This window comes from Chelon labrosus, assembly GCF_963514085.1.
Source record: "Chelon labrosus genome assembly, chromosome: 23".
Taxonomy (NCBI): domain Eukaryota; kingdom Metazoa; phylum Chordata; class Actinopteri; order Mugiliformes; family Mugilidae; genus Chelon; species Chelon labrosus.
The window spans coordinates 15,354,906-15,381,725 of record NC_140356.1 but is presented as its reverse complement, the minus strand read 5'-3'; the positions used below and the strand labels follow the sequence as shown (position 1 = coordinate 15,381,725).

General features: G+C 41.4%; 2 protein-coding genes across 2 annotated transcripts in view; one reads left to right on the top strand and one right to left on the bottom strand.

Moving 5' to 3' along the window:
* Positions 1-16,221, bottom strand: part of lhfpl3 (LHFPL tetraspan subfamily member 3) — a gene marked incomplete at both ends in the record, with an annotated part of 34,344 nt that extends 18,123 nt beyond the window's left edge. Inside the window, one exon of the mRNA XM_084573877.1 lies at positions 15,786-16,221. Coding sequence (XP_084430003.1) covers positions 15,786-16,221 — 436 coding nt within the window. The remainder of the gene's footprint in view (positions 1-15,785) is intronic.
* A 1,392-nt stretch (positions 16,222-17,613) lies between these two features.
* Positions 17,614-26,615, top strand: orc5 (origin recognition complex, subunit 5). The gene is made up of 14 exons (XM_084573662.1): positions 17,614-17,837; positions 18,529-18,621; positions 19,344-19,529; positions 19,875-19,949; positions 21,209-21,320; positions 21,629-21,759; positions 21,864-21,912; positions 22,951-23,041; positions 23,125-23,180; positions 23,378-23,490; positions 23,574-23,621; positions 23,710-23,820; positions 25,126-25,238; positions 25,380-26,615. Exons 1-14 carry the CDS (start codon positions 17,724-17,726, stop codon positions 25,423-25,425), a joined length of 1,338 nt encoding a protein of 445 aa, XP_084429788.1. The 5' UTR covers positions 17,614-17,723; the 3' UTR covers positions 25,426-26,615.
* Positions 26,616-26,820: the final 205 nt, after the last annotated feature.

Sequence of the window (26,820 nt, the reverse complement as noted above, 5' to 3'; positions counted from 1 at the left end):
TCGTTCCTTGTGTTCACCCTGTCACATCCCATCACGGCAAGGCGAGCCTCAGAGCTCCGTCTTGTGTTTTCTTTTTTTTTAAGCACTGATGGGAAAGTTTTACACAAGTTTCTGGGCCATCTGAGGTTATATTCGTTATTAGGTGGCGGCTGACTGAGGATTAAGTTGGCAACCAGGTATGTAGGTCTCTAAGCTTGTTTAAGATGAGCGGTACAGGTCAGGGCAGCAGGGCAGGGCTCCCTCAGCCTTTCTCCTGCATCCTGGTTACACTAATTACATTACCCCGACAGGATAATCAAATCTTAATGAGACGTGGAAGACATCAATGATAAGCTTGACTTACCAACACCAACAATTTCTGAGGAAGTCAGGCTGACACGGTCATGGGTCACATTCTTCAAGCTCTAAACACGTGCAGGAAGTTACTGGAATAAGACGGACAGAGCCGCATTAATTCGCCACAACAGTGCAGCCATATATTCAATTCTATTTCCATTTCAATGTGATATTTTGGCAGCTCAGTTAGGGGAGGCTTTCCCGCTCAAATTTTGCAATCTGGTCTGACTGGAAAGGACTTTTCAATTACTTAATAAGAGGAATCAATCAGGACCAAGTCTAGCTGTGACTGACCGTCAGTCCAAAACCGCCGGGATGGTGGGGTGGATGGATTTTCAAAAGCACATATTTGAATTTATTCACTCTGCTACGATGTTTGCAGGTTGATTTATGTGATCTATTTTACGAATATGAATAAATACAAATCATTCTACAGAAACTGAGGCGGTGAAATTATCATGACAGCCTTTGAAATGCAGAACAGACACATGCATACACGACTCTGGAAAAAGTTAGAGTTAACTTTGGAGCTTCCCACAAGAATTAAAAGGCAGCAGGCAAAACAGAGGGGCAGGGTATTTTCTCCTCCTCTGGGACGAGATTTAAGCTCCTCGAGATTATGATTTTCCCTTCGGGGGGATTTGTCACTGATCACTCGTGCAGTGGGCAGCAGGCAAGCTATTTAGTGACGCTCCTTCAGGGATATATAATACAACAGAATAATACAGCAGCAGATTGGGAACATTTTCTTTAGCGGGAAGGACAATAACACAACACTGATACTCCCACACAGCTGGTCAGAAACGCGCTCCTTTCAGTCACATAAGACGCTGTCGCTCCTGAGTGTGCAACAAAACACCGGGGATGTCAATCACTCCTCTCTCTCTCTCTCCTTGTGCCATTCTGCGCTGTCATTTCCTTCCAAGTCTCCTGCTGTTACCTCTCCTGCTGCTCCATAACTAGCACCTGATTAGGAGTGTTATTAAGCCCTATTTCTTCAACACATCCACATCCTGCAGAGAGTCCCGGAAAAACCTTGTTATCTCCCCATCAGCTCTGCCGCAGGCTCCCACTGTCTGGCTACTGGACACTATCCCGTCCTCATACCACCAAATTAAAGGGCAATGCAGCTCTACAAAATGCCAGTGGACTTTCAGAGCTGCACGGCGTCTTTCTCCAGCCTCAGCAAAACGCAGGAGAACCAGGGAAATCTCATGAAACATGTATGAAGTCTACTTCAGGCAAACACTGCTTGAAATCAAGGCTGCAGAGAGGCTCTCTGAGAATTGTGTTGCTTCATGCAAACACGCCACGGCTGTAATTAGAAGTTTGACAGTTTTATAACAGCAGCAAGGTTGAAGAAGTGCCTGCAGCAATCTTGTACAACATGAATGTAAATCAGCTCCTGTAAGGTTGGTTTAATGATGAGATAATAGAGCCTGCGAGGACTCTGAGAAACTGCCCAGAACTGAGATAAAACTTTAAGCAGTCAGAAGAAGCACTACCGCCACAGTCTGAATCAGACTCTAAATATTTGTCTTGGAATATTAAAGCCCTCGTACTCCAGCAAATTATAACAATTTAAATTTAACATTGAGCAGCCTCGCTTGGAAAGGAGAGGAGAGGAGAGGAGAGGAGTGCATTCCCGCCACAGTTTTCACAATTTGTTAGAGACAGTTAGGGCAGTTTATGTCAAATATGCCACAAAGTTGGCAGCCAATTATTGGAAAATGGCATGTCATGTCTGAAGGAATAAGGGTTCATCCAAATATTTAACCTGCAAACTTTGGAGGAAGTTGAATGAAATGAGTAGGAGGGGTGACAGAAAGCGAATCAATCAGTCAAAACGCTTAAAACGTTGTTCGCAATAATTATCCGTTTCAGGAAAGATGAATGTGAATTCAGACTAATTATAAGAAAAATACGACACCTACCTAACCCTAACATTATACCCTCCTTCTACACTGAATTATTTTTTCTGCACTGGAGACAAATCCAACAGTTTTGCGACTGACCTGCAGTCATCTAACTTAAAAAAACAACCATTTTCCCCAGTAATTAAAGTTATTTTTGGAGCGTGTTAAAGTGGCCATACTCGTTGGTGTGCGCCCTGTGTCCACACAAATAATCATTAATATCTGCAAAACTATCTTTTTGAGATACACAAACAAATTGAACCAGTATTCCCGCTTGCTCAGACACACAACACGAGGCGCAGTTTTCATGCTCAAAATCAAAGTGGCCTAAAGCTATTATATCAAGTTTATTTTGTATATTTTCCCCAGTTAATAAACACCCCTATTCATTTCTTTTGCGAGTTAACCTGAACAGAGGGGTACTCATTTTGTGGAGCAATAATTAAGGTCCCAGTCCCAGAGCCTTTTGAAGAATGAGGACTTTGGATGTCATTTTCCTCTGGTTGGCAGCCCTGACAGTCTCTCCTGCTTCTCCCCGTCTCACATAATCTCCATCTCTCTGCTCATTCCACGTCCTAACTACTCCGCAATCAAAACTGTCAGTCACACTTAAGGCTCTAAATACCTCACCGTTCCCCAATCAGACACACCGCTCTCGCTTTACCTCGAAACGGGCTCCGTAACGCAAGCCCGCAAGCCCCAGCTGTCCATCACGCCTCGGCTAATTTGTTTAAACTCATCATCACCTCAGGGTGACAAGTCGCTCATCAACAAGCTGCGGTAAGTTGCTTAAAATAATGTGACCTTCGCCATGTCGGTGCTATGTCTTTTCTGTTTATTTGCTTATTTGTTTATGGTACTAGCACACCAAACGAAGGCGGACTGTGGCTCTGTGTCTGGACCAAAAAGTTGCACTCGAACACGCCGGGAAAACTACAACCAACTACCATGTATGGCATCCACTGCATCTGGATGTGGTAGTCATCGTAATTCAAAAGGGGGGGGGAAAAGAGCTACTATAAGCTGGGAGGCTAGGAAGAGCTTCAAACTGTCTTACACAGCTGGTCTCTCCTGAGTCCTGCTGATCAGAGTTAGTCTACAGTTTAATTCTAGATGATCGTGACGAAAACCCACAACACACTTCTTCTTCACTTTGGCCTTTTAACTCTCTGAGTTCAGCTGCCGTCAGTGGTTCAGTTAGGGCCAGCTGTAAAGGATGCCCCGTAAAAACACTGGCAAACGACTGTCGGCTTCATTATCTTTAAAGTTACTATTGGTTCGCTAGTTGGCGAGTTGGTGTAAAACATCTCAACAACCAGTAGATATCCAAAAAAGCTGAAGCAAAGGAAACTGGACTTCTTGCCACTCATCCAAGTAGCATCTTCGGTTCTTGAGAGACTGGTGGGGAGTGGGGTTTTAAATAGGAACATTTGTGGGTGTTGCCTATCGGAAACCCATATGACTACTGTCTATTAAGGACCAGGTGCTGTAGCTGTAGTTCGAGGAGACTGGTTCTGGTCTTGTCCTTTTTCCATTTGCCCTTGTTTCAGCTTTTTTTTTGGATATACAATAACCCAGATGACTGAGAACCTTCACATACAACTAGTAAAATAAATCCATGGCCCTCAGAGGTTAAATCCACCAGCAAATCACCTTCACTGTGAAATATCTCAGATGATGAATCCTTACGACTTCAATTTCAGAGCCACAATCGGGTCATAATCTATCTTTGTTCAGTGCTTTGGTTCGTGCATTCCCATCAGTCGCAGCTGCACTTTGTGTTTAGCGCTAATCGGTGAACACTAGCATGCTAAAACACGTGCACGGTCATAATTTGTGCACGTGATGCTCGGAAAATTGAACTCTGCTTGAACCTCTTGCGTAACAGAACATAGAACAACAAATTGGCTTCAGCTGCTTGGTAGCTAAAGCATCATTAGCTTTGTAGCTAACATGGACACACAGACTTCTAACACTGACGTCGGGGAACTAATAGTCTCAGCTGCAGTCCCGCCGCAAATGATGCAACAAAAATGAAGCACAGCATCCTGCATCCACTCTAGTCAAAGTTGCAATGCTTAACATATTTATTATTATGGTATTTAGATGCATCTGTAAAAATCACAAATTTGCTGTAAAAGTAAAACACGACTCACTTATTTTAAACCATAAGAGACCTCATAATCCATGCTAGAGTGGGCACCCTGCTGCACTACCTTGTACCACTTACCACACTGTCACCTACGATATTGTTTGTGCACATTAACGTCACTTTCTGCCGCTGGCTGCAGCAGGTTTGCGAGCAGCTGACAGGCAGATATGATGTCCTCCAGTTGTGGCTGTGATTGCAGCATCTTGGACACAATATTCAATCTCACCAATCCTCCGGACCCGACGACCCATAAAAACGCAGCTCGCCGCCCTCCTGTGTGGCACCTTTACACCGCCTCGTCCTCTGTGTTTAGATTTATTCACTGCTGACGGCTCTGTTAAGTGGTTCGCTGATGGACTGTGTGGCCAGGGATGCGTTTCATGCTATTTTTGGTTTCGTGGCTTTCAGGGAGCTTTGTATTTTTTATGTCAGAGTTTATAGGGACTGGTTAGTGAGGTCTTTTTTTCTTTATTTTACATCTATAATTCATCTGGAAGGAATTTAACTTGTTCCAGAAAGATGATTCTATAGCTTCTACTTCCCAAGCTAATTTTAATTAATTTTATCCCAAGTTATCTATTTCCTTTCATCTTAAGAGCCGTGCCACAGCAGGCTAATGGTCAGCATTTCAGTGTTGTAACATCACAGTCAGCCATCGTTGCTGGTAGTTCTTTGATATCGCTTTGGTGCGTCTGTACTTTAAGACTAAAAGTGAACTCCCTCAGCTGATGTGGTTTGCCTTGTTGTCACTGAATTGTAATTGTTTAAATTGAAAGGGCTTGAGGTCACATTGGCGTGAAAATTGAGATCCATAAACCACAGTTTAGTTTTTAGTTGAAGCATAGACTGTATATAAATATGTACAACGCATCCCCACTTCCTTGTATTGGCCAAACTGAAGCTATTTTCCCAGGGATATGGGCAGCGCCATCTTGCGACATTGGAGCCAGAGTCTGATCAGTATGGTCCAAGAGTGGAGCGATGCAAAGGCGCGATATCGATACCGCCCACACTTCCTCCAGACTCACTCGCGTTTTTGTTTAATTAATACTACGCTCTGCTCTGCCTCCACCAGTTACAAAGAAATTTTTGGATTATACGCTGTACTTGTTTTTAAAAAATGTTTTTACAACTCTCACGGTACCACGGAACCACTTTACATAGCGGTTGGCATGGCAACTGGTAGTCGCTATTGTCTCACATCCTGTTTCTATGGCGTCAAATAACTAACTAAAACGAAATTTATCCGAAAAATGACCGAAACCAACCTTGGAGAAAAAAATTATGTAACTTGTATTTTAGTCTTTTTGTTTGTCCCATCTACAAACATGGAGGGGGTGGAGCTTATGACCTTTACTGCAGCCAGCCACCAGGGGGAGCTCTACTTGCTTTGGCTTTACTTTAAAGGAGCTGTTCCACCGTCCAACCTTATACTGTCTATGGTTGAAGTCAACATAAACAAGAAATCTTTAAAGTCAGTAAAAATATTTTAACATGTACAGTTCCTTTACAACTGGGCAACGTTCGTCTTCTGAGAAAGATTATGTGATCCAAGAAAAACATCCAAAAAAACAAAAAAGCCACTGAATGTTTGTTTTTTCCACGTAAACCAAAACTCAACACTGCTAGACACGCCAGTATCTGACACAACAACGCTGGAGTTTGTCAGACGTATTGATCAGGACCAGAGACCCAGAGAAAACATTTGCCAGCTGCTGAGAATATTGACTGTGTTCATGACAAACCGGTGTCTACAAAAAGCTTTGAACCACAAATAAAAAATAGATACCTGGTAAACAAAAATCCAAAGTTACTCTGTGCCATCACAAAATCAGGCTTTTGCACTGAAGGAATACTGAAAGAGAACAAGAGCGCCCATTATAAAGGAGGCCTCGCAACCTCAGTTCAATATTAAATACACTTTGAAGTGTTATTTTAAATGGCCAGTATGTTTTATTACTGCTTACACTGTTAACCTTGACTTGTATCCACATAAATTAATATAAATGCTTCTCTTGGATGCTGGTTGTTTACAGATCAGTTACTGTCCCTTTAAAATCCTCATCAGCCAAAGAAGGAGGTGATCCACTTTCTTAATCCACAGGCTCAGATTGTAGTTGGGATCCTACATCTCTGTGATTTCCAGCTGACTTGGCTTTGCTGTTAATTTGGCTGATTCACACTGCGGCACTCTTTCTCTTTCAGTTTGTGCCTCTGTGGCGATTTCTGACTCAGTGTGAAAAGCACCGTGCAGCCTCTGTGACCTCTCCGAGCTTAAACAGAGAAATGTTTTCCTTTGCAGGCTGCACCTATTGGGGTCGGCAGGCCGGGGTGACGCAGCTGAGCCCTTTACTGAATGGATAGAGGGAGTAAAGGAGCGGAGGGCAGAGCGGAGGGTTTCATCTAAACACCTTCAGGTGAACACATCACTCCCTAACTCCCTCTCCTTTTTTTTCCTACTAATGGCTTCTTCCCTGTGTGTTCATGTCTTAGTCCAGAGTGTGGTCAAGTTACATCACCTCAAAGCCTCTCAGACTCTTCCACTAATTCATTATATGTGTGAGAGGATAAAGACCGGGCTGATGTCATTAGCGCTCGGCTTTAATTCAGCGCCGTCTCAGCTGCACTCCAAATGCACAGAGCTCACATTATTATTATTTATTTATTTTTTAAATTAGAGGGACTTTAATCAGCAGCCAATTTATGCCAGCGGATAATCACTTTATTTATTCATTTAATCTTTACTTTTATTCGGAAAAGAGCACTAACAAACAGCATTAACAGATTTGATAGCATTTATATTTAGGAGCCAGATTTGTATGGCCCCCTGTGACTTCCCCAAAACATAGATGAATTAATAACACAAATTAAATTAATTATTAACACTGAACTCGCCGCAAAGTGCAATTAAGCATCTGTTTTGACAATTTAACACGAGCTTTATGAGCTGGTGGAGTTGGTCTTGTTTCGACTTCGATGACTTTTCTTCTTGATATTGACGTCAAAATCAAAACTAGGTAATGAACTTGTTTAAATCAAAATATTATAAAGCATCATTAATATAAAGCTGTGCTAAAAAGGCTCATGTTTGATAATAACATGTTTCCTTGTGTTCTTGGTGGACTGTGCAATTTCTATTATATCATTTTGTAAAATGCTCCTTTGAGTTATAAACTATAGAACAAAACTTTCAACACACTTGACTTCATAGTTATAGATGTGCAGGGAGACACAAAGCAGCAGCAAGACGAGACGTGTTAAAGGAAAAATGGAGATTTAAACATCTGCAAAAAGAAAATATGACCAAGAACTGAACAAAAAAACCCACATGGTTTATGTGCAATAGTGAATAATTATCATTTAACTTTGAAATCCAGTGTGTGATACCGAGTTTATGGGCATTAGGATTTTCAGTTTCTCGTAATTATCTCTGCCACCTACTGACACTGACAGTAAATCTTATCTTTTAATACTGTGACAAATGGCGAACCAATCTGCTGCTTAAGATCGTGTAATACAATCAAAAGCTCCAGAACAGCTACTGAACAAAACTTGAAGCTTGACTGTTTTGTCAGCGGCGTTTTCCAACGTCAGTAATGAGTTTTGACATGTGTCACTGGTGATATTCGATGTAATATAGTTATTTTAACATGTTATGGGAATTTCACACAGTAACTTTTCACCGCAGCGCTAAACCAATTCTACATAAATACTATTTTCATTCAACCGTTGACATTCATGGTGATGCGTTCTCGGTCCAGTAGAAACTAAAAATTCATCTTGAGTGATTTTATATGTAGATTTTAATTAATTCTCAAGAAATTATTTGAATAAAGTGTGGCACTTTTTTGAACAAGTGTTTATGACGGGTACAAAAAGAATTAGAAAGAAAGTATAATTATTTGCTTGTCTTGTGTTTTGACTTGTTGCCGCTCTTATGACGTACACTCAGTCATAAAACAGTAATAAAAGAAAAAAAGAAATAAACACAAAGCCAAACATTTCACTCTTCAAATCAAATGGAGATTGGAGAAGAAATTACTATCAATCTGACTTCTGATTGGCTTATTAAATGGGCAGAAAAAACACGAGCAGTCTGTCAAAAGTAAGATTTCATCCTTCAGACATTTCCCGGATTCGATTTCATTATCTACCTGTCTCCTCTGCAGACGCTTCGCGATAGTGTCTTTGCCTATCTTTCCCTCTCCTTTCTAAAACACAATGTGACGGTGATAAGCAGCGCGGCCCAGCTCCACTTGACATCTCTCTGAAAAGGTGTAAATCTGAATAGCACACAACACACTGAGCATTCATATAATGATATCAGTCAGCCAGGCGCTCTATCAAACGGTGTTATCATGCATCAAACATGAGAGCTTCTGTCACTCACGGCTTAACACTAACCTATAACCGAACAGCTCGCACCATCAAAAAAAGCCTGAGTGGCAGCTGTCCCTGTTACACCGCGGCTTCCTGTTATTTTGGAAAGCAGCATTTTGAATCAATAAACCTCCAGCTACCAAATGGACCTTTTATTGGGGGCTCTGAATGCCAGCTCCCCTCTCCAGAGGACCACTTAGTAGGCACAGAGCACCACGAGGAGAGCCACTTACTGCTCGAGGGGCTGCTGGTCAGACAACCTGGAAATGGACGTTGTGTTGGAAACGCCTTAGCAACCGACTTCGGACCCTATAGATTTTTTTCTGGATAAAGCTGGACATCTTTTCTTGCCAATGCAGTCTTCATGTGTGCATGTTTGTGAGTCTGTCAGATCCAGATGGCCATCAGAGCTCTGGAGGCCATCCAGGGTATTGAGCACCGATGCACGTCCTCACATCAGAGTCGTCTGCCTGAAGCTCCACAACAAGCACCTCGTCCTGTTTTCATTTCCAGTGCCACTTTCCAATTAGACGTGCTTTAAACGGGTTTATATGTTGTGTCTAATGGATTTATTAATGGCAAGTGAATAATCTCCCACATTAATAAGCCATTAAGTTGTGAAAAATCTTTCCCCCTAAACTGCTCTTTAATTATTCCAAAAAAGAAATGAAAAACCTACAGATGGTTGACAAATTAATAAAAAAAAAAAAAACAATATAAAGTCCACAAAAACTTCAGTGCACTGTGGCACTCTTTTCACAAGTCACAGGAGGGAAGAAACACTTTGTTTTTTAATGATAGCGGAAGAAGAAATCTATCATTAGATTCACATTGTTTCCGTTAAGTGCCGTTAAGTAATAATGAGGCAGCATATAAAAATGAGGCTTCATCCCTTGTGGACAGACGTGCCACAACCATCGAGTTTACAAAGTAGTGCCGGATATTAATAAGTTTATTTTTGGCTTTTAATGACGAAGAAATTCAGCAGTTCGGCTTCCTAGGGGGCCTGACAAATGAAGCCAAGACGGAAATGTGAACAATTGCAGTTCTTCGAATAACCACTTGAGGCTCCATGTTTAAATCATAGACTGTATATAAATATGGACAATGTGTCGCCGCTTCCTTGCATTGGCCAAACTGATGCTGTTTTCCCGGTGATACGGGCGGCACCATCTTGTGAATTTGGAGCCAGAGTTTGCGCAGTATGGTCCAAGAGTGGAGCCACGCCGAGCCACGATATCAATATCGACCGCACTTCCTCTAGACTCACTTGCGTTTTCGTTTAATCAGTACTGCGCTCTGCTCTACCTCCACCAGTTACAAGAAAATGTTGGATTATACACACTACTTATTTTTAAATTTCATTTTTACAACTCCCACGGGACTGCTTTACAAAGCAGTTGGCATGGCAACTGGTAGTCGCCATTTTCTATAGCGTCAACTAACTAACTAAAACGAAACTTATACAAAAAATTGATACTTGAACATTCACCAACATTATATTACTACCAACAACCTAATGTGACAAAAACCATCCTTGGGAAAAAAAAGTATTTGACATGTATTTTAGTGTTTTAGTTTGACCCAAGTCCCGCCCACTACCATGGAAGGGGTGGAGCTTATGACCTATACTGCAGCCAGCCACCAGGGGGAGCTCTACTTGCTTTAGCTTCACTTTAGAGGAGCAATCTATCGTTAAAATACCCAACTTTACAACAGAAATATACGTTTACTGCCTGGTACACAAACTACCTCTCTTGTCTCTGCCTCTAATTTCTTCATTCATGAGTTGTTGCTAGTTGTCTAAAAAGTCCACCTCTTTGCCCATTTTTGAATCAGCTGGTAGTTAGGTGGAGTCAGGTAATGCCAGAAGAAGGGGCTCGTCCATCTTTACATACAGTGGGCAGCTACCAAAATTAGCAGCACTTAATTTCAGAGTAAGACAGGAAATGTGCAGGTGATGTAATACATGTTGAATTAAATCATAGACTCGCAGCTACAATCCCCCCGCCATGAAAATAGGACACGAGAGCCCCACTAATATTTTTAAAATACAAAAAACTGTGCAATATTTAGTCACTTTGTATAATTTAATCATAAGGTTGTGTTTTTTATCGAGCCTGATCTTTCCTGGAGTTTACGAGGGATAAATTATTCAGGGAAATGTTTAGAAAGTCGAGATATCTCAGCGAGCAAATGATGCAAGGGGTGATGTAATGTAAGACATAAATAAATTGACAAATAGTGCTGCACTCAACAAAAAATCTTTAGTGCCATCAAAAGAGTGGAGATACTACCAGAAATGTATTTATGTGTGAAGTTTATTTTCTGGAGTTTAAATACATCTTCGTGATCTATATAAGCTCAGTTGGTTCTGCGCTCTAATCCAGTTTGAGTAATCCACTGACTGTACATAAAGATGAATAACCATAGGGATACCCGTTTTCTGACCTGACACCTGACTCCTGACTAATTCAAAAATGGTTAAAGATGTGGAGCGTGAGGGGAGTTGAGGTAAACAGCTAACAACATGTGAGGCCATCCACGTCTTAGAGTGACCACGGCCTTAGCTATGCATAGATTTAAGCGTTGATATAATTGAAACAGGTGCGTTTTATAAAGATTCACCCTTGTACAGTTGTCATGAATGGAGAAATTAGCTACAGAGACCAAAAACATATTTTGACGTGTTATTTTCAGCTGTAACATGGAGATCTGCGGTGATTGACTCACTTTTGGAGCCAGCCTCAAGTGGTCATTTGAAGAACTGCAGCTTGTGGCTCTTAAGAATAAGAAGAATAATACGTTTTATTGTCAAAAACAACGAAATACAGTTTGGAAGCTCTTTGGTTCGGGAGCAATAAAATACACTATATACAATAAAAGCACACAGTAGCACAGAAATTAATGTAATTGGTAAAAAAGCAGCATTTTAAAACGGTAAACTATTAAACAGTAGTGCAGTTGGTATCCATGGTAGTGCAAATATAGCTGTTGAGAGCAGGTGGACTGGGGAATAAATATCTTAGTGTTGGCTTCATTTTTTTTTTTAGCTCCAAACTTTGGCGCTTAGTTATAACCTGATTTTCAAGTGATACAGTAGAGACATTAAAGATAAAAAAGAGGTGGAAAAATTGGCAGTTGGCATCTTATGTTTAATGTACGCCTGCCAAGTACTGTACAAATTATTACCATCAGATCAGACTGGAGCATGTATCGTTACTGAGATCATCATTATTCTTAAATATTTTTTTCTAAAATCTAATGTGCACCAGAAGCCAAAGCTCATCAAACATTCAGGACGTCCCTTCTTTGGAGAGAGAAGCCTCTGAGCTGCATGTGCCGACTTTAATAGCTCACATGGCTGCAGCCCCTCGCCGCCTGAAATATGACATCTGACAGGGAGGATATTTTTACAATCACAACGGGATTTCACCTCGATGTCGTCTGTTTAAGTTGCCCGGAGGTCTCTCTGTGGCCGATCTCACATCTGGCCTCGAGGAAAGCAGATGACACAGATGAGGAGAGGCGATATGAGCGATGGAGGCGGCTGAAAAACGTGCTGCGATGATCAATAGATGAGGACGCACTACACTGCTGTCACCACCATCATCATCATCAGTGTTGATTCATTCCATTCAGAAGCCTACGAGCTACAAGTGGTACAAGTAGCGTTCACAGTGAAATGGTCGGACTATGAATAACCTGAACGTGCCGACTTGTGCTTTTGGAAAGAGCAACCTTTCAAAGATCACGTGATTATTCCTTGTTAGTTCGAGCCCTTTGCATGTTTCGTTAAAAAGAAAAGTAAATTGTGAAGAATCTCGCATCTGCTCCTCGGACTTAAAGGCAAAACCAAGGAACATGTGACTCAGAGGAATAAGAAGCAGCTTTGATCTGCGATACTGCAAAGATCTGCTCATTAGGACTGACTCGTGATCGAGCTCATCATTGTGCTTTCTCTCCACAATAATCCACCTCACAGCTGCTTGGACTTCACACACAGAAGTTTTTTTTTCTATGTACAGAATAAGCCAGGAGCTGTTCAGGGTTGCTGCTAACCTGTATCTCTAATCTGTTGTCGGTTATGTATCGTCTAGCCTGGTGGTCAGTGGACATTTGGGACACATCCTCACCCTTAACGCTTCTTCAGGCAAAAGCATAAGCATGCCCTCTCTACTAATGTGATTGTTATTTGTTGTGACATTTAATTCCCATTTGTGTTTCGCTGGAGGCATCTGTGAAGGTGCACGGGACGGTGCTGGGAAGTTATTTATACACACACACAAGTTATTCTGAGCCAGAGATTGTGTTTGGGATTGGGGTGTAAATTGGTGTGAAGCAGCTTTGTTTCCTCAAGAAACTAAATAAAACTAAAGCTTCTTAATTTTAATAGTCGTTGGGTTTGATCTATTAATATTGCTTTTTTTCTTCCACCACTCTCACCTGTCAGCGTTGAGTCAAGGTCATGTGAATGACAACGTGATCGTTTTTTCATCTTCATTCGTTCTGTTTTTGGACCAGTCATCTTCCCTGACCTCTGGCTGATCTGTTGTGTGTTATGTTTGCAGATTCACAAGTTCAGATGCACAGATATCAAAAGACTATTGATTTTACACATCAAAGTCTGTTTACAAGGTCTACTTTATGTGTGGAAAAAGTTGAATCAAATCGAGTTTTTTTTTTTTTTTTTTTTTTTGGCTCCATAGGGAGGCGCATAAATTAAAGTCTGATTTAAAACCGCCAGCGGGGCCTGATGACGAAAAACTGGAGGTGTGGAACTAACCAGACTCGTCCTCATGTCTGCTCCAGGGTACGCTAGCTGCTGATACCGTAACCTGACCAAACTCTTCGAGATCAGTTTAAAACCTGATAGTAGTGCGAGATTAACAGGAAGTTAATGTAAGAAATACACCCGATCAGACATAACATTATGACCACCTTCCTAATATTGTGAAGGTTTCCCTTGTGAATCCAAAAGAGTTGTGACTCATCAGAGAATGGACATGGGCCTTCTGAGGGTGTCCTGTGGTGTCTGGCTACAGAATGTTGTTAGTGGGGGGGTCTTTGAGGGGAGGGGCCTCTGTGGATCATCCCACAGATACTTGATCAGTTTGGGATCTAGTGAATTTGGAGGCCAGGTCAACACCTTGTGCTGTTCTTCATGTTTTCTTTCCTAAAGTGTTTTTGTGTGTGTGCCTGTGTCAGGCTGCATCCTGCTGGGGATGGCTGCTGCCATCAAGGAGTGTCTTTGCTATGGGGTGGGGGTACCTGGTCTGGTCTAGGTGGGTGCTACATGTCTGAGTAACATCCACACGAATGCCGGGTCTAAAAGTTTCCCAGCAGAACGCTGAATTGCCACAAGATGGTCAACGTCATTTACTTCTCCTGTCAGTGGTCATAATGTTATGCCTGATCGGTGTAGCAGTCATCACACTCACATTTAGATCCCAAGGCACCTTAGCTATGCATGAAGAATACAGAGGGGATTCAGACCAGTCCACAGCTCCCCCAAATAACATTTTTAGAAGTGTAAACTTCTCTTGTGAGGAGCCAGCCCTCTAAAGTCTACAAATGCAAGTCATGTAGTCTGGGAAGTTTTCCAAACTCTCCACCAAGACCAACAATTGCAGATGGATCAAGATAAAGATGGCAGTGGTGGGATTTGAACCCACGCCTCCATAGAGACTGGAGCCTAAATCCAGCGCCTTAGACCACTCGGCCACACTACCTGGGTTTGCGTAATTTAGCGTGTGTGAAAATCTGTGGGATGATTATAATCTGGACTCTCGGGAGACAGTTATCTAAATAAATTCACAAAAAGTATACTGAACTGTTAAAATGTGGGGAAAAAAAAGAGAAATCTTTGATCACACAGGGGAGGATTCATCTCTAAAATCCTGCCTGTGGCCATGCTTTGTTGCTTTTCACCACGTTTTCCAGACATAAACTGATACAGCTGGTTGTGATATGAAGCTGAGCTGCACCACCGCCACAGAAATATAATTTCGCATGCAAATCAAGATGTTTGCAAAACCTTTGTCTCTTTCTCGAGATGAAATAAAACTCAGAAGGCAGCAGTTCAGTCAGTGCTGCTAGTCCCTTTCATTTCTTGTTTCTTGTCTCTTTTTTCCTTTTCTTGTTGTTTAAGGTGCAGGCTGAGCTTTCATGTCGCATTAAATGAGAAAATGAATTTGCATATTTCCAGTTTAGGGTGTGCACAATATAAAACCGTAGAGAGCACTGAAGACTTACCTGTTTGTGTTTAGTGGAGAGTTTATCAGCCTTTTATACTGACATTGTTTTAAGCCGGAATATGTTGTTTTAAAGTGAAGATATGAGCTTATAATTAATTCAGCGTACACTGATGCAAGATGATATCGATCCACATCCTACAATATGTATTTAATGTTTTTAAAGTGAGTGTCTGCTTCTCTAGAGGCCTTCTGGTTCAGGGTTTGGTGTGCTGTCAATGTGAGGTGTCCACAGACAAAGGGAAAATGTAAGTATGCCAGGATTTTATATTCACAGTTTGGATCTGAGGTTTCACTTTCCTCAAGGCTGTTGCCACTCCACCTACACTGAAGATAATAATATAATGTTTTCTAAGGGTTCAGTTAACAAGGAAAGTACATTTTTAGCTTGACATTTACAAACCTGAGGAGAGTTTGCACATTTTAAACCAGTACAGATGTTTTTTTATAGAGTTCCATGTGATTTTGGACAACTTTAAGCTAATTATATGGAAGTTTACTGTGGTTTATGAGCTAAATAAAACAAGAAAACAGATTTTTGTAGGTAAAGACTGCATTTTTCATCATGAAGATGTCTGGAGAGACGGGGATGAAAGGTGTGATTTTTTTGTACAATGTCCTTTAAATCATAAATCATAAATCATATATATCTCAGTTTAGTGCACTAACAACCCTGCAGTTTCCCAGACCAGACCAGAAATTACCTGTCTGAACTTCCACCTGTAGTCAGAGAGCAGAGCCTCCTACCTGCAGCCAGCTGCATCCACCCGCAGATCTTGTACACGGTCCCGGTGCTGCAGAAGAAGAAGAGCGCGAAGCAGCCGATGCAGGTGAGAACCAGCACCATGGACATGCCGATGAAGAAGGCGGCAGCCTTGAACGCACCGGACGGGATGGTGCTGAACTCGGTGAAGCTGCCCTGGCAGGTCAAGTCCCTGGTCAGCCCGTTCCCGATGCAGTAGTGGAACAGACCGAAGTATCCCGCCTGCGGGGTGTCCATGCCGTCCCCGATCCAGTACGGCTGGATGAAGCACACCACGTTGACGATGGCGAAGAGCATGGTGAAGATGGCCCACAGGACGCCGATGGCGCGGGAGTTGCGCACGTAGTTGGTCTGGTAGATTTTGGCAGCCTCGGAGGCGGGGAGCATGGTGGTGGTGGTGCTGGGGGCCCCGGGGACCATCCTCCGGTCTGTGTGAGGAGGCTCTCTACTCGGTCCTCAGGATCTGTTAATCAGCCCTCAACAAACTAACATCTCCCTCATCTAGATCGCGGTATGTATACTGCACAACTTCTTCTTCCTCTCGCTGCTTCGGGGTTTTTCATTTATTTTCTCCGCCTATTCAGTCACAGCTGGACCCACAGCATCCCTCCACTCTCATCCGTGGCAAGGTCGGATTGTGATTTTTTCTTCTTGTGTCCGTCTGATTTTCATTCATCAGTCTGCAGAAACGAAACGTGCGCTCCGGAAAAAGACACGCTCCCCCATTCACAAGATTTACAGCCCACCCTGGTGTTTATTACAGCGCGTCTGTCTACCTCTGTCCAGATGTTCCGACGAACCGCTCCAGCTGTGTGGTGGATAAGTGAGGTTTTGCTGAGATGGCCAGTCTCCTCTCTCGACGACGACAGACCAGCAACCGCAGCTGAGCTCCGACTGAATTAGAGTTGGAGGATATAGCCCTGGATATTACAGGGACAACCCACATCCCCTAATCCCAGTCTGACGTATTATTCCAGCAAGCCGCGAAATCTCGAACAGACACATTGATATGAAAAAATAGAACAGCTAATAACAGTATAATGGTGATATAATTCTCTCTGCCTCACTAAACAGTGTGATGGGTGTGGATAAATGCACGCGATTTGTTCTATAAAATATAATAACCGAAATTAAAATATGCTCCCAGACTAAATAGACAGTTTTCTCTGCACAATAGCAATTAATCATTATTAAAAAATAAATTCAGCATTATTTTAAAAGAGAAACGATTGCACAATTGATGTATGTGTCACTGTGATACCACTACACGGGGTTGTATAGCTGTGTTAGTCAAAATCAAAATCAAATTCTGCCATGAATGCTGCTTTTATGTCCAAATCTCCACTTTTGTCACCCATTAGAAAATCTGGGTAATGTTCAGAAGACAAAAACATAAAGAAATCAGTTTAAAATTAAAGATTTAACTCAGCTCTACCTAAGATTGTCCTTTTAATTCACGACAAACCAATAAATTATTTTAATTTTACGCATTTCGCGTTTTTCGCATTCAAAACTACATTACCCAGAATTCTGTAGTCTCTTGTGATTGGTTGGTACGTAATGACAGCGTGTGACGTAATCTGAAGGCGCGCGCGAAACTTCTGTTGGTCCTCTCGTCTTGTGTGTATGTGTTTTCAACTGTAACCGACATTTATAGGGTATTTTAAGTTTGTTAAATGTTTTATTTCTAGTTGTGGATTCTTCTAAAGCACATTGTAGTTTTAAGAGTAAATAATTTATCTCGTTTGAGTTGCTTTTTTTTGCTGAATACAGGAGTTTCGTCGCCTGCAGCCTCGTTAAATTGAGCTGTAACTGAAAGCTAAGCTAGCGTCGTTTCTGTTTTTAAGCCGGTTTGTTTTGATTCTGACCTGCGGACAACTTCAAACAAACACAGCGCTGGGGTCGGTGCCGAGAGGAGCAGGATGACAGCGCTGTTACAGCACCAAGGATACGAGGAGGAGAGGCTGCAGAGGGTCGCAGAGCAGCTGCCATGCAGGGACGTCCAGGCCGGGATGCTGCTGTCGCTCATGGGACAGGTATGAAGCTGAAGACCGGGGTCTATCTGCTGGTTCTTAGGATAAAATGAATCCGTCCTTTATTTATTTATACTTTAAGGTACATAGTGTCTCTTAACAACACTGTTTGTGCAATGCAAGTTCAGAACAGGGTTGTCTCCCAGATTCACATATTTACATATATTGAATATACTGAAATCTCTCTATTGGTGTGTAACACTGCAGCTTCACATCCAACAAAGAAAAACACAGGCAGCACATTACTCTAACACTGACCTCTCTCCATTATCTGTCAAAAGAGTTAAATATGTGGTAAAACTGCAAATTACACATCAGGCAGTTCTACAGGATGATTTCCGAATTGTCCCGTGTTGTTGCTGAGCACAGAAATAGTTCATTTCTGGGTTTTTCATTTATTTCATTTATCAATATCCATATTGACACTTTTAAGGGCACTAAATGATGAAGAAAAAACAGCTTGTTCAGTGTCAATAAAACAGTAGAACAAGTGTTTACGGTTTAACTTACCACACTAATCTGTCTTATGAAAAGTGAGAGAGATCATGTTGCATTAATGTCAGGAGAAGCACGTACAATCTAATGGAAAAAGGTTTAAATAATTAACTGATGACTTGACAACAACGCATGATTTGATTTTATTATTTAAGAGAATGACTGATGCTGTTTTTTAATCTGATCTTCGTTCCTCCAGCCACAACAGTACAGCTACCCGTCAGTCTTCATCTACGGTCATCGGGCCTCAGGGAAGAGTCACGTGATCAGCGTTTTGCTGAAGGAACTGGAGGTGTGTTTATGGAGTCGTTCTCCTGAGTCCTGTTTTTATTTTCAAATAGAGAAATAATGTCACTCTTGAGTTCTCACGACACTGCAGGGCTCATTTAAGGAGACGTTTAAGGATTTACTGCAAATATTTTTAATGAATAACAATTCAATAGCAAGGATATCCAGATGTTTCTCTCTTTGCACACACACATAGTTTGAGTTTTTACCTTCAAGGAGACGCTATTGATCACCACACCACGCCTTTCTCTCTAAATGCAATGAATTTATTTCCTTCTCTGGATTTTAAATTGCCTGTCTCCTTTTCGTTTCTGTTAAATTGTTGCTTCTTGATACTGTGCTAGTTCTGTTTGCCATCATCAATTCTCCTGAGGCAGCAGACAGTTTCTCACAATGTGGACAGGAAAATGACTAAGTATGGCTGCAACTAATGATTCATTAATTTTGCTGATTGATGACTGAACAACATGTCAGTGAGGCTTTAAATGTCAAAAAGTGGTGAAGACATTTCTTCCAAAATCACACACACACTCCGAATATTCATATTTATTACCATGAAGAAGATCTGTGACTCTTTATTGTCATTTCATTTAGTGCAGATTGTTGTGTTCAGTTTGAAACAAAGGCCAAAGACTGAGTCAATACAACGCGAGCATGTGTGTTACCTCCACAGACATCTTTCTGATCATCTTTCATGATTCCTCCTCCTCCTCCTCTTCTCTGCAGCTGCCTCACGCCACAGTCAGCTGTGTCGAATGTGTTTCTGTCGCGTTGCTGTTCGAACAAGTGCTGCTGTCCTTGTTTGGCTGCGGTGCCGCCTCGCTGCTCCCCCGCAGTCCCTCCCTGTCTGACTTCGTACGCGTCTACAGACAGCAGTGCTCCCAGTCTCCTGCCAAGCAGACGCGATACATTGTGAGTGCCGTGCACTTTACGCTCAGCCAGAAAATCACCCCTCGCTTTGGCACGCCAAATTATCCTAATCCGTGACAAGTCAAATTATCTATTCTTCCCATGTGTCACTTAAATGTTTGTGTGATAATATGATTAGTAGTGATAACGTATGCAAATGGATGCAAAACAAAGCTGCAGATGCATTAGCCTGGAGGAAATAAGTGTGATTTCCAGCGAGCAGGAGTGAGTTTAATCTAGTTTTTTGGCTGATTAATTGAAAATGGGCTTGCTGCATAAAACACACATTCACATCCTCCACTTTACCGAGTTATAAATGTACATATATATGTTTTTTTTTTTTTTCAGGTAATGGAAAAAGCAGAGCTTCTGAGGGACGCTGATGCCAATCTCCTCCCCGCTCTCCTGCGTCTTCAAGAACTGGTGAGAAAGTGCAGGGCGCTTTTTGTGTTATCTATCAAGTGAGCCACTTTATTGTTGTTGTTGCGCCGTGCAGATGATGAAGGGGGAACTGGAAGAGCCTCATTTGTCAAGAGTAACCTTGAGCTGAGTGCGCGGAGCTCTTTCATAATGTTGTTAGAGACGAAAGAAAGGCATCCACTCACAGCATCTTAATTACAGACATCAAGAGTAAAAGCGACCTTATTTGTGTGTTTTTTTTATTCTAGTGGAAGCTAACGGCTTCCTGGTGGAGTCTGTTTTCTTTTAACGTCACGCTGCTTCTTTGAAGTGATAATTAGGACGCAGATTTACATGTATGTAAAGGGTGACCGGATGATGAAGGGGGTGTTGTGTCTCCGGTGAGAATTATTGTTAAAGTTTCTGCAAAAATTTTAACGAGAAGGACAGAATATGAGGGTGTGTTACTAATATGCATAGACACAAATGATTTATGATAATACACAGATATAGCACAGTGGTGTGTCACTGCCAAACATCAAATATTATTGGCCCCTATGCATGTTGAATTGGTGGGAGAACAAGATCACTGTATGAGCGACAAAGTTCACACACATATAAGGCTTCTCTCGTTTGACATCTAATTAATCTAATCTGAAATATCTAATTCACAGACGTGAGACCCTTCAGATGAAATCATTTAGATTCCTAGCCTACATGCTGAGCAGAAGTGCACTGATCCAACTCCTCTGATACTAGTTCCACCTCATTTTTAGGATGGATCTCATCTGGACAATTTTTATTGAAGGCCCTTTCTGCAGAAAATGATGTTGTGTTCCAGGAATTCCTGAGGGTTTGCTGCTTTTCTGTTTTATATCCTTGTAAATTGGAACATTTATACACAAAACAAATCCCTGGTGCAGTTTGGTGACTGGTCATTGTTGTTTTTTTCCCCAGTGTTTCCATTGTAACATATTCTGGGTCACTCTTCCACCCCAAAATATAAAAAAAATATTAGTTTATTAGTTGAAATGTCCTCGGCGCACAATGTGATGTTGTCGACTTTAACCAACAGTCTAGAAAATATTCAATTTAAAGTGATCTGCTCTCATTTTCGGTCAAATTATCCATTCAGCAATAATACAAAAAAAAAAAAAAAACACATTAAAAATATGAAACCTAAATTCAAAGGTGGAAAGATGGCCGTATCCATGGAGACTTCCACTCACTGAACTCACTCTTTGGATGAAACCACTCTCGTGTTATTTGTGTGTGTTATTCAGGTTGAGGACAACGTCACCGTCGTCCTGCTCAGTGAAATTGTCTGGGACAAGTTCAGACCAAACACGGGCTGCTTCGAGCCGCTCCTGCTCCATTTCCCCGACTACAGTAAAGGTATTATCGTCCTCGCACATGCTACACCAGCCAGCGTCGTGAATAACTCGCTCCACGCTGCATAACGATGACGCACGCTTGCCGTATGCGGTGTGAGATGTGAGATTTGTACCTGCGATTTTGTTCTAACACTTAGACTGTGGCGAAATATTGCATGTCTAAAGAACCACTGTATAAATTCAGCACTCAGTGGGAGGGAGTGAATCTTTGTATGTGAGAATCTGGTTGATTTTTTTAAGGCATTGCTTTTTTTTTTAACATCTCTCTATGTTGAGGCCTCAGTAAAGTGACCATTCATCTGTTTGTAGGCGAGCTGCAGCAGATCTTGTCCCAGGACAAACATCCGTCCTATTCGGCTGAGTTTTACTCCTCCTACATCAACATCCTGCTGGGCGTCTTTTATTCAGTCTGTCGGGACCTCAGAGAGCTTCGCCACCTGGTCAGAAACACACACTATCATAAGTCTGTGATGATCTTTTATTTTTTTTCTCTTTGATTTTCTTTCATCATTGATTTCTTTTTTCTTTCTTTCTTTTCAACTAGGCTGCCCTCAACTTTTCAAAGTTCTGTGAGCCTGTGGCAGAAGGGAAAGGTAGAGCGTGATCTGTATTTTAAACACCTAACTTTACCCCTTTTCTTTGTTTGAAGTTGAGCCGCACTCTCAGCTAGTTGGAACTTTTTGGGAACATAAAGTTGTCGTGGTGACAGTGTGCAGATATTGGCCTGTGCGCAAGTTAAGCTGTAGATGTGTTTTTGTCCACAAATGCGCCTGCTGTAAAGGTTTTTATGTGGCCTACCGATATCACAACCAAAGCGCCAGATGGATGCAACATACATGAAACGTGCAGCCACAAGGCGAGACTGAATTTATTCAACTCTCTATTTTCCTCAAGGCATGGTTAGCTTAACCATATTAGCCACCTTGCAGGGAAAGATGCCAGGCAATAGATGTAGGAAGACGGGACACATATGTTGGTTAAAGAAATGTTAAACAAGCTTTTTCAAGCAACTACACAACTTGCATAACAATGCTGCAGATGACGAAATGAAACACACGACATATTTAAACAGATACCAGTGAGTAAAAAGGTTTAAAATGATGAGACAATGATGTGGCGCTTTTACCACAAAGGCCCTAAACAGCTGAACAATCAGAAGCTTCTGTCTTGTTTCAATGTGGAGCTGTCAACCCATTTAGTGACTTAAAAACAAACGGTTCAAAACCTAAAAACAGATAATTAAATTATACAGGTGTACCAAAAATACAGTGGCCATTAAAGGGGCAGTGCAAAGAGACTCCTTGTCTTCACATCTCAAAATCCTCTTACATGCCGGCTGAAATGTTGACTCATTGCATAGATTGTAATGTTTAAGGTGAAGGTGCAAACATCCTGATATGATTGTGTCACAAAAATATGCTGATTTGACTTTTAATACCTAAAATATGAATGGATCTGATCTGGATCGTTATTGTCTTGGCTCTGTTTTTGGTCTGGTGTGAAAACGTCTGTTGAAACCTTCGAAAAGAAACCGTTTTTTTCTCTGTGGGTCGATCTGTTAATGATCGTTTTCACTGTTTTCTTGCTGTTTTTCCTCCACTGATAACGTGAACGAACCGTTCTATGTTTAGTGAAAGAGACCGACACACACAAGCTGTGGAGAAACATCGAGCCCCATTTGAAAAAGGCCATGCAGACGGTTTACCTTCGAGAGGTGTCCAGGTCTGAACTCTTCACATTGATTTACTCATTTAAACAGAACAAAAAAAACAACAACACATCAGCTGATCACTGTGTGTCTCCAGTCTTCAGTGGGAGCAGATGCAGCAGATGGAGGAGAAGGAGACTGGAGCAGTGAGAGGTAGCGACACACTCTGGGCTCCGTTGCACTTGATAACGATCGCAGAGCAGATGTTGAACTGAGACCGCTGATTTGATGCGGTGCCACCGTGCATTCATGTGGAAACATTGGCATTTTTTCCTGTGCAGTAAGCAGAATATTATTGTATAAAAGCATATGCAAAAGCTGACTTTACTGCGTTATTTCCCCCCTTAAAGGTTTATCAGCTCACACTCATGTTGAACTGCCGTATTACTCCAAGTTCCTGTTGATTGCTGCCTATCTAGCGTCCTATAACCCTGCCCGAACAGATAAACGCTTCTTTCTGAAGGTAGGGAATCTCCTGTTAATCTGTCGGAAAGTTTTTTTGATGAGCAATTTCTAACAATCTCATCTCCTGTTTCTTCCCAACAGCACCACGGTAAAATAAAAAAAACGAACTTCTTGAAGAAAAACGAAAAGGTGATCATCTTTAAAGCACACGTTAAGTGAAAAGGTTTAGATTTATCTTGATGTAAAACAATGTTTATATAATCTGCATCTTTTCTAGACTAGTAACCACCTTCTGGGGCCGAAGCCTTTCCCTCTGGACCGCCTGCTCGCCATTTTCTACAGCGTGGTGGACAGCAGAGTCGCCCCGACTGCCAGCATCTTCTCTCAGGTCAGGAGTTTGACCGGCTGCTACAGTCGGGACACTTTTGACCGTTTGCATTTGTACCAAACATTCAGAAAAGATAAGTTAATCGTTTTAGAAAGACGAATTATCCCATTAAAAATAAAAAAATATGCGTATCTGTTAAAATGTTAATGCATTTTATTTCAAAACTTTTAACTATATGCATGTGAAGACTTGACATTTCCATATTAAGCTTGAACAAGTTGGAGATTTATATTTAGATATGTTAAACTGTGATTTAAAGCAAGCAAAGAGACTGATCTTTGTGCTTTTAACTCATCTGGCTGCTAAAAATTCTAGTTTCAAGTCTTTTTAATGTAAAGTTCATAAAGCAGGGTGTGCTTCTCCAGCTCCAGACTCTTCGTTTATGTCCGGCCACAAAAAAAAACAAGATGTAGGCGGCTGAAATTACGGACGAGATGCTTCAAATAGTCCACAAAGCTATGGGTGACGTCGCAGTGGCTGTCTAATATCTATACAAATATACAGTCTGTGGCGCAAATAAGAGTTTCTTTAGATGTAGTAGAGGTTCTGCAGACGATGATGCTGTGAACTAAGCTTTCACCTCTTGTTTAATTTATTTATTTCTGTTGAGAGCACTTGTTCGATACTTAGAAGTGCTTCTGTGCAAGTTATTTATCTGTTGGTGGGGAGGGGAGTAATGTTTGATGTCCTTGACTAGTAAAATTTAGGGCGAGTAAAGTTGTACACGTGCCATAGCGATCAGTCCAAACAATTTCCGAACAATGCCTCTGATTGCCTTTTTGCTGAGCAGCACTATTCTGCTGTCCTTGCACTCGGTTAAACTGCAGAGCTCTAGTGCCGCCCCTCATTTAGTCCTGCAGTCTAATCTTTCTCCATGATTGCGAGTCCCAAAGTTAGCTGAAGCCTCGGGGTCCCACAGAATAGAGAAAAATAATTTCACACTTTTTTTACCCATTTTCCAGATAAGCAAATGAAAAAGGACGAGCACCGCAGAGGATATTTATTCACATTTAAAGGTGTAAATGTCGTAGCATTTCAAGTTAAATCAAGCCTAATGAACACAGCGTCGCAGATGAGAGAGAGTTCTCAACCCATATGGTCATGAGTTTGGGGATCTGAGGCCAAAATACTGATCTATTTATGGCCCTGAGCATGAAATGGTTTTAGGAAATTAGACTCGACCCATATCGGTGCAACTGGCTTTCATCATTTAGTGCCTCTGCATCAAAGTGTGTTTAAAGAAGTGGAACAGAGAGTCACGTCTGGGTGGTTTTTTCCTCTCTCTCTCTCTTTGCCCCCATTTAGATCTCCTCCCTGGTGACCCTACAGCTGTTGACTCAGGTCAGTCATGACGACCAGCTCGATGCCCCCAAGTACAAATGTGCCGTTTCTCTGGATTTCATCAGCGCCATATCCAGGTACGTGTAACACACGTGACTGAGACTGACTGAATTATTCAAGGGAACTGACCTTTTACAGTTTTTCTTTTTTTTATATATATATATAAAAAAAAAAAAAAACCCACACTGAGAACGTGCTTGGTGTTATTTATCTTCCAGGACGGTGAACTTTGAGATTGTCAAGTATCTGTATGACTTCCTGTGAGCCTGCAGAGCTTAAAGGAGAGATAACACACAGAGACAATAAGACAAAGAGGAGATTTCCCTCCACGAGAACAAACTCACGGACGAGTATGTGGCAGAATGAGGAGCTCGGAGGACGGCTGTGTGGAGGAGATTTAATCCAATTATGCCGCTGCCCCCTTGTGGTTCATGAATGTTTTCTGTTAAATATTTACATTTGTACAAAATAAATGTTGGCAACTTGACTTTATCTTGTTAAAATTTTGTTTAAAACTACATTTGCTCTGCTTTTAGAAGAAATATTTTTAAAAAGCTCTTAAATTTAAACTGTAAAGACAGAGGGATGCATGCAAAAACTCACAGTTTATGTTTTAAATGAAGCAGAGATATGTACGATGCAGGTGCTTGCAGCTTTTCCTGACTCAGAGCGATACTGGCGACGTGCAGGCAGAATTTAATTTGTGGGATATTTTTTTTTTTATGCTTTTGAATGAGGGCACTGATGTTTTAAAGGACACTGTTACTGCTACGGGGCACACTTTATGTAGAGATACTGTATAAAAATTAAAAACGTCCGTTCCCGTAATTGAACTTCAAATTATTCCTCATCATTTTGAGCTTGTAAATTCTTAAATTATTATCAATTTATGACGGCGTGTAGTTAGGTTTCCGTATTTCATTCATTAAATTACTTTAAGGGCCGTGAAAAAGGAACGTTTAGAAGAAATATTTCCGAAAATAAACAGGTTTCGTGTTGCACAGATGGATTTATTCATTTCATTTTGGGAACCTCTGATCTAAAAAAAGCCATGTTTGCTCATTTCATCATTTAGGAGATGATGAATTTCCTAAATCCAGTATGATCTGAGATAATGTGATAATAAAGAGTGGCCTCGGGTAAGGACTCTGCTGTTTGTGACATTTATCTTGATGCATATTAACTGGACAGATTTTACTCTTTTCAGGCTCAGCTGAGAAGGTAAATAGCACTTTGCTCTTATAAATATTTAACTTGATAAAGGCCCTCGAGTTTATTTTTTGTGAATGTGACGTCCAGTAAAGTTTATATACGAGAGAGATGAAACGGCTCCATGTTCTTATTGTGTTTTTATTGGTTTATTTTTAGTGAAGAGCTGAGGACAAATCCTGTCTTCTTCTAACACAAGGCACCAGATGAGCGTAGCCAACCCCCCCGACACAACAAAGGTAACATAAATGTGCATTTGTGCCGAACAGGAAGCAAATAAAACACGCATCCACACAACAAAAACACAAAATGGTGCATTGCCTTTTTGCCTTTTCTTAATTTATTTCAAAAGCATATAAAAGGTAAACATTTGAGAATTGCATCTGCATATTAAATCTCTCTCTTTCACCTGCTCCTGGTTTACAGCCACTGACTTAATCAAATTAGCAT

Bases quoted from the DNA above. Each gene is read 5' to 3' on its own strand.
- orc5 (XM_084573662.1), top strand. From the start codon at position 17,724: ATGACAGCGCTGTTACAGCACCAAGGATACGAGGAGGAGAGGCTGCAG. The intron at 21,321-21,628 runs GTATTATCGTCC...ATCTGTTTGTAG, and splicing joins TTTCCCCGACTACAGTAAAG to GCGAGCTGCAGCAGATCTTG. The intron at 21,913-22,950 runs GTAGAGCGTGAT...TTCTATGTTTAG, and splicing joins GCCTGTGGCAGAAGGGAAAG to TGAAAGAGACCGACACACAC.